The sequence below is a fragment of the Helianthus annuus genome, chromosome 11 (genome assembly GCF_002127325.2).
Source record: "Helianthus annuus cultivar XRQ/B chromosome 11, HanXRQr2.0-SUNRISE, whole genome shotgun sequence".
NCBI lineage: Eukaryota > Viridiplantae > Streptophyta > Magnoliopsida > Asterales > Asteraceae > Helianthus > Helianthus annuus.
The window spans coordinates 88,554,821-88,563,431 of NC_035443.2; the positions used below are offsets into that span (position 1 = coordinate 88,554,821).

The following is an 8,611-nucleotide window of genomic DNA, read 5'->3' on the forward strand; positions in this document are numbered from 1 at the left end:
ATGGAAGCATTGGATAAGATGACGATTTGAAAAACTTCAATCTAGAAAACATGTAACAAAGCTCAAGAAATAAAGAAGAAGAAGAAGAACTGATTACAAAGTGTATTAACAATTACCAAAAAATAACAATCACCTGATTTATTTTAAACACATATACATCTATTTTTAAACACAAACAGACATTACCTCTTCATCAATAAAGTTGAGATCCATTTTATAACCTTGATTACATTTCGAAGTTCGGCCAACGAACTCAAGACTTCCACGCCAAATAACAAGTCCAACAAGATCTACCTGAAGAACATTTAGCATACAAACCTTCAGTTTGTGATAAAAAGAAAAAATCAAAAAATATCTATTTTTAAACTACCGTTGGTCTGCATAATATTCAAATCGATGTTAAACATGATGAATAAACAGACATCACCAGCAACGCCTCTGTCGTCTTCATCCTCTTTTCTATATCTAGAGTTTTAGAGATAGAGAGCTGAGAGAGAAATGGATTGAATTTTGAAAGTGAAGCCTAGATTTTTAAATTTTTGATTAGTGAAGAACAGAGAGAGAGAGAGAGAGTAGAGAGAGAGATTGAAATGGGTTTTTGAAATTATGATCGGTTTGGATTTGGATTTGGGTTTGAATTTATATTTGAGAGAGAGAAGAATTGAAGCTCTGATGACATTAAATGCAAATTACATATCCCTATAAGTTTTAAATTTCAAATTACCCTCCCATTTTAATGAAACATCAGCGGTTTGAATTTTGAATGAACATCAGTGGTTTCATAATTGAATATGGGCCAGACCTTTGAAATTTGAAATTGGGGCAGTGGTTTGATGGCAGGTCTTTGAATTATGATGTCACTATGCTCCCTCTATGGCTGACACCTCATCGTTGATGACATAAGAAAAGCCTTGTTGGACAGCCTCTCCTGCTGACACATCAGCTTTTCTTATGTCATTGGGATTTCTCCTTTTATAGAAAGTATAGATAGATATCTAGCTTATAATTCTTCTTCTAATACCCTCCCGTAAGCTAGATTGGAGCAACATACAGAAGATCTTTAATACGAATGAAGTCTCTCGGCTGCAGAGCTTTAGTAAGTATATCTGCTACTTGACCCTTTGTTGTGCAGAAACGAATTTCGACTTCATCATTCTTGATCAAATCACGAATAAAATGATACTTGACCCTTATGTGCTTGCTTTTCCCGTGGTAGACTGGATCCTTGGCTAAACAGATGGTTGACTTGTTGTCACAGAATATTGTTGGAGGACAGTCCATGTTTATTTGAAGATCATTCAGAATTCCCTTTATCCAAAGTGCTTGACAACTGGTTATGGATAGTGCAATGTACTCTACCTCAGTTGAAGATAAAGCTACTACCTTTTGTTTCTTTGATTGCCATGCAACAGCAACGAAACCTAGATGAAATACATACCCAGAAGTGCTTTTGCTATCGTGAATGTTTCCAGCATAATCGCTATCACTAAACCCGACCAGTTTTACTTTACTACCATTTGAGTACAGGATTCCGTGATTTAATGTTCCTTTTATGTATCTTAAAATTCTTTTTCCAGCTTCCTAGTGACTTTTCATTGGTCTTTCCATGAACCGACTTATTTTGCTAACTGCAAACATAATGTCAGGTCCAGTATTTGTTAGATACATGAGACATCCAACCAAACTTCTATATAAGTTTTGATCTACTTCATCTTCTGGATCTTCCTTAGACAATCTCAGTCCATATTCCGTTGGCGTTGAAATTGCATTACAGTTTCCCATCTTGAATTTGTCCAGCAGAATCTTTGCATATTTTTGTTGTGATAGTGTGATGTTCCCATTATCATAATTTACTTCCATGCCAAGAAAATAATGTAGAATTCCCAGATCGGTCATTTCAAATCCTGTCTTCATTGAATTCTTTAACTGATTTATTATATCTAACGAATCACTGGCTATGATGAGATCATCTACATACAAACAGATTACCATCTGTGTATTCTTGGAGATCTTAATGAACAACATATGTTCATATACACATCTCTCAAAACCATGTGATCTGAAATATCCGTCTATTCTGCTATACCATGCCTCGGGGCTTGTTTTAAGCCATATAGGGCTTTCTTAAGATGACATACCTTTTGTTCTTCTCCTCTCTTATTTTAACCTTCTGGTTGTTCAATGTACACTTGTTCGTTTAAATTGCCATTTAATAAGGTCATCTTCACATCCATTAGATGTGAAACAAGTCTGACAGTGTCGAATCTTATTACTGGAGCAAAGACATCTTGATAATCAATCCCATACTTCTGTTTGTATCCTTTTGCTACCAACCGTGATTTATATTTACTCACATTTCCATGTTCATCATACTTTGTTTTGAAAATCCACTTCACACCGATAGGCTTTTGATCTCTTGAAGGGTCTACTAATTCCTAAGTTTCATTTTTTTGTATTGATTCCATTTCTTTATCCATGGCTTCCCTCCACTCTGTGTCTTTGAATGCCTCACTATATGTAGTGGGATCGGCATCAACATAGAGTACAAAGTTTGCTACATCGTTGGACATGTCTTGATTTCTTCCGTACAGTTCATCAACTTGTGCTTTGGTAAGGGGAGGTGATTCTTGATAAACGTCCGTAATGCTTCGTGTTCTTAGTTCTTCATTTTCAGATGAAGATGATGATTCTACATCTTCATGGTTATTAGTGTGTGCTTCCATCTCATCATCACTTGAATGATTCCCATTCTGGTTATGTGACAACTGGCACCAAAACGGTAATTTCCGTGCACTTTAATTATTATTTAATGACTGCAATCATGTGCTTTAGTGTCAACATTATCTGATTTCATACAATACAAGTGAATTCATGCACGTTTTATACTACAAGAATTACATTATACATTAATGAACTGCGTTGCGTCAGAAATACTAGTAAACTCACCGATAAGACACAATGTGTCAACAGAACTGCAGAAAACAGTCAGACAATAGAATTGGAGCCTAGGTGTAGGTCCAATGACAAGAATACATTAAAACCCAAGAGTACATACAAGGGTTAATATATAAACATTCTGGAAGCTAGAATAAGCACTAAAAAGCACCCGAAACGCACTTTAAGTGCAGAATTTTATATAATTCAGCAATAAATCAACTTTTAACAACATAAATATTATGCAGAATTCATGTTTTAACATCCAAAATATTTCCCTAAGTGTCGGGAATCGAAAGTATTACAAAAGGGTACTTAAAAGACACTAAACGGTGCAAGTCTAGTTGGTGTGTTACACTGACACACCTTTGTACTGTTTTGTTTCATTTATAAAATTCATCGGGGTAACCCTTTACCCAAAAAAAAGACACTAAAAGGTGCAATTTAACACTTTAACGAACCGGTATCTAACCGAACAACCGGACTTTACTGGAACACAAAAATAATGTCAAACATATTGTTTTTACTTTTCTGAGCTAGTTAGGGTCCCCGATTACCCTAACGCTCTTTATATTAATAAACACATAAATATCCTAACTAAATACCATTTGATTTCAACTAATTAGTAACCATATCATCACAACCCAACCCTTACCCCCCCCCAGTTGACGGTCACCCAAGGGGGTGACCCACTTCCATTTTGTTGATTATTTTATTGGCTCATGTTTGATATCTAGACAACACACTACACATTGGACATTAGTGAAGTTGGATTATAAATATATATGCTAGACATCCATTCTCTTTCATTCAACACATCAACAACCAACTCAAACTCTCTCCCTCTACACCCCATCTCGGCCGCCCCCTCTCCACCACACCAGCACCACTTCCAACCTTTGTCCAACCATTTCTTACATACTCAAAGGTGCAATGTGACATACAAACAAGCCCGGTGCTCTAGAAAGTTCAAGAACCGCTCTAGATTTCTTTTATCCACCACATTTACATCTTGTTTCTTCCCTAGCCGTGAGCTAGTAGTAAGTGTTTCTAATCATCATCTTGATCTTATTTATGGTGGTTAATAGATGATTTAATGGTTAAAAATTAAGAACACTAAACAACTGCCATTAAAGTCTTGAACATAAGTGATTAGTGGTGGATAAAGAGAAGATATGTGTGTAAATCTTGTGAATCTTGTATGGTTGTGATTATTTGATGTTGTTTGTTAATAAAAGTAGGATGGATCATCATCAAGATATACTAGATCATGTTCAAGAACATGGACTAGTATTATGTTAATGTTAGAAATGAGAAAGATGATGAGACCATCCACCATGAACTTGAAACTTGAATAAACATAATTTTTCTTGTAAAATGAAGTTGTAAACTTGTGGATCTAAAGATCTACAAGTGGTTTTTCGGAAGAACCAAGTGGAAAATACTAGCTTGTTAAAAACCCGGATCTTGTATGAACTAAAATTATTTTTGGTAAGTAAACAAGTGTATAAACACATGTGTAACAAGAAAAATACAAGTAGTATTTTTAGAAAATACGGCCACAAGTTGTAAAGAACTAGATTCTTTAAAAATGAAGCTTTTAAAAAACAAACACACTTTAAAGAGTAACAAGACTTACTAAATACCCTAGTAAGTTACTACGCATTTTTATAAATTTTCAAGTTCATGAAATAGAAAAACTAGTGTATATGTTGTTGATGGTTGTTGTTGAAAATTGATTGATGATGATTTTAAAAGAAAATAAACACATGTTTTGAAAACATGGGAAACCTCCATTTTTAGGGGAAACTCTGTCAAAATTTTTATAAATTTTGACACTTAGAAAAATATATAAGTTTTGAGGAACTTATCCCCTAAAAATGTATACCAAGGTATTTACCAAGGTTTCCCTAACTTTGGAGTTAAGAAACGATGATTTCGTCAAGGTTAAAAATTGACATTAAATATGTATATTTTTTAGAAATATATATATATATATATTATCACCAAATTTTGTGCTAAGTGTATGTAGTATGTGTTATACGTGCAAGTGTTGGTGCACTGAATGTATGTCAACTACGTCTTAATCGAGTCTTAGGTCTGGATAGGTTGTACGGAGTTGGAAAATAAGAAATGTGATTTTAGAGGGTGATTCCGCTCCAAATGACATTGGTGTCATTTGAAGCGAAATCAGGTACAAAGATGATTCCGCTCCTGTTGTATTGTTGTTGATTACGCTCCTAGGTGATTCCGCCCGAAATCTCACGGGGTTCCGCTCGAACCGTTTCGAGCGGAATCAGCCATAGTATATATATATGTTTGCTGTGAGATTTCATTCTGTAACTTTGGAGCGGAATTAGAGTCGAGGTGCTGCCAGATTTTTGTCAGAAATTATTGTAAACGACTCAGAAAGTGTTTATAAAGAGGAAATTGAAAGGATATAGCTGTGTGACTTCATTTACTTTGATTCCGCCTCGTATTTGAAGATGAATTGCGTTATACTGACTGTTTAGGGTCATAACTCGGTCCAACAAGTGGTATCAGAGCACATGATGAGGAGTTCATACCATAGCAGCTTGATTCAACCGGATTTTCTCATTTCTACTCACTTCTTCTCATATTTTTTCTGATTTGAACAAGTTCTAGCGGTTGAAATGGCCTGAATTTCGAGTATACCGTGTAAAACATTGAATTAACAAATCCTAGAAAGAATCAGGTTAAAATTCGGATTAAAAATGGTAAAAATAACCTAAAAATCTGATTCCGCTCGAAACTATCTTCGCTGATTTCGCCCTAAAAGTTAATTCCTCTCGAAAATTAATTGTTGATTTCGCTCGAAATCAAGCTAAATTATGATTCCGCTCAAAGGTTAAAGTCTGATTTCGCTCGAAGACGAATAGTTCTTATTTTGCTCGAAAGTTGATTTCTGATTCCGCTCGAAATCAAAAAACTTTCTGATTTCGCTTGAGATTACATTCTGATTTCGCTCGAAAAACTAATTTCGCTCGAAATTGCAGTTTTTCAAATTTTTGAAAATTTTCTAAGTGTTTGCTGATTTTTCAGGTATATTCATGATGGATGATATTTTCATGAACCCGTTTAGCGACATGTATGTTTTTGTTGGAAATTCCGGAGACGATACATCTTCAAGCAACACAAATGAGAATCCTCCAAATGCAAAGAAAAAGTTATCGGATGCTTTGGAAGTTGAAAGCGCATTTGGAACGTATAACAAACCCCCGAAGTTGATGGCTATAGAAGAGTACAGTCGGTGGGCCAAGAAGTTTGAAGATTGGTTGACGGCTTTTACTTTTCCCAGCTGGAAGAGTCTCAAAAATGGATACGATGATGGAGGCAAACGTGGCGAAACCTTATCATCATCTGAAGAAATAGAAGCATTTGTGGCTAAGCAAAAGTGTGTTGCGTTACTATTTCAGTCTGTTCGAGAAGATATAATCTCTTTAATCGAATACTCTAGTGCAAAAGATCTCTGGAAAAAGTTAGAACCGAAATGTTTAGGAAGTACACAAATCGTGAAAAACAAAAAGAAACTTCTTAGGAAAAGAGTTTGATTTGTTTGGGTGTTTAAAGAATGAATCAGTTTCTAAAATGATTGAGAGGTTTGGGCACTTGAAGCTGGAACGGGCGAGACATGGAATTTCTTATACTCAAGACATGGAATTTCTTATACTCAAGACGAGATGGATTGGCAATATTATGCATTGATGCTGAAGAATACTATCAAACCGCCAGAAGTTTTGACTGTAGATTTGCTGATCGAGAGACTTGAAAGTCACGAGCTGGAACTAAAGAAGACACACAAAGTCAATCACTCATCGTACCAGCAGAACTTGGATTTGTATTATCCAAAGAGCATGATGCCAAAGAACACTTCTCCCAAGACTGCGTTTTCTGCTGAGAATGTCTCCACGACAAGCAAAGAAAGTCAAAGCAGTGGATTTCATAGTGGTTCCTAATCAAATTCAAACCAGTCTGATGCAAAGAACTTATTTCAATGCAACATCGATGTAGACTTAAAGAACGCTCAGAATTTCAGCGAAGAGTCGGCAAAGCAGCAGATGGTTTTCTTAGCGTCGGTGTTGGAATCGTATGAAAGTCTTGTAGCAGGAAAGATTGGCAATACCAACCTAACAAAAGAGGACTATCATCAAATAGATCCTGAAGAAATGGAACTAATTGACATAAGGTGGTGCATGGCCAGTGCTGTTCGTCGAGCACAGCGTTTCATGGAGATAACCGGGAGGAAGTCAATTGGTGGACCATCTACCAAATTGGGCTTTGATAAGTCTAAGGTGACGTGCTTCAAGTGCAAGCAGAAATGTCACTTTAAGCGTGAATGCCGAAACGCGTATGCCGATGAGTCTGAGAACCCATTCAGAGAAGATTACTACAAGAAGGCGATATATCATCAGAACAAATCGGAGCTGTCAAGAATGAAGCAAATTGAAGATAACAAAGAGAAATCTAGAGCTCTTGCGGTGATTCATGATGATGAAGGGTTCGACTGGAGCGAGTTCTTACCTAAAGAGGATGCGGTTGGATATGCATTCATGGCAAAAACTGAACCTATTCCTTGGAAAGACAACAGAACTGAAGAACAAAAGTATAATCACAGAAGGATGTTAGCCACGAACAGATTGATCAGAATATCTGGTATCTATTCTGAAGCAAAAAGAGCAAAGAGATGGGATCCAGACAGGGAATGTTATCTTGACCTATATGGAAACATTGCTGTTGACCATAACACTCTTGATATAGAAGCTATAATCAAAGAGTTTAAAGAGGATGATGATTATTGGCAGAAGAAATGGTGGGGAAGCGGAGAAGAAAAAGAGAAAGAAGAGAAGGAAAAAGAAGAGAAAGAGAAGTTAAAGAAGATTGACACTGGGATCATTGACATGACACAGGAGTTGAATGCTGAAAACTTGGGAAAGATGGCTGACAAGGTGCTGGCAGCTAAGGCACTTGAGGTAGATTCTAAATCCGTCTCTGAGTTTAAAAGCCAGGTCAGTTCAAACGCGTCAACGACTGAGTCAGGTAAGAAAGTCAATGGTGATGTTGACTGCAAAAATTGCATCAAGGAATGCAAAGTTTGTAGTACAGTCACTTATCTCAATGGTAAGAAAATTGAGGATCTGACTGCTAGAGTCAGAAGCGTTGAGGATCAAATTCTTGATCGTGATAAAAGGGTGAAAGCTTCAACTGAACGTTTAAGAGAATTAACTAACAAAATTGAAAATGATAAAATTGACCATGAAAAGATTAGGCAAGAAAATGAAAGGTTAGTTCTTGAAAATCGTTAGATCACTGAAAAGTTTGAGAAGCTTAAAAGCACAATGAAAGATAATGATGACAGAAATGATAAAAGATATAAAGAAAATGTTCAACTAACAACAGTGCTTAGGTTAAAAGAAGAATTAATCAATCAACAACTGGATGAAATCGCAAAATTAAAACTTAAAGTTCAAGAAACTGAAATTGAAAATGAGCGAATCCAGTTGAAGCTTAAAAGTTACAACTCCGCAAGTTTTGTTTTGCAACATATTGTTCCCAAACCCATCGGGAAAAACAAAGCAGGCGAAGATGTGTACTCTGACGGAATCAGGGTGGGTTTTCATCAAGTTCCACCACCAGTTCTTGACAATTATTCGAAAAA

At 36.1% G+C, this 8,611-nt stretch overlaps 1 protein-coding gene across 1 annotated transcript; it reads right to left on the reverse strand.

The window, feature by feature from the left end:
• Positions 1–1,581: 1,581 nt before the first annotated feature.
• Positions 1,582–1,992, reverse strand: LOC110888299 (uncharacterized mitochondrial protein AtMg00810-like). The gene has a single exon (XM_022135830.1). The coding sequence runs from the start codon at positions 1,990–1,992 to the stop codon at positions 1,582–1,584; it is 411 nt and encodes a 136-aa protein (XP_021991522.1).
• Positions 1,993–8,611: the final 6,619 nt, after the last annotated feature.

Excerpts from the sequence above, each read along its gene's own strand:
- LOC110888299 (XM_022135830.1), bottom strand. The coding sequence starts at position 1,992 with ATGGTAATCTGTTTGTATGTAGATGATCTCATCATAGCCAGTGATTCG.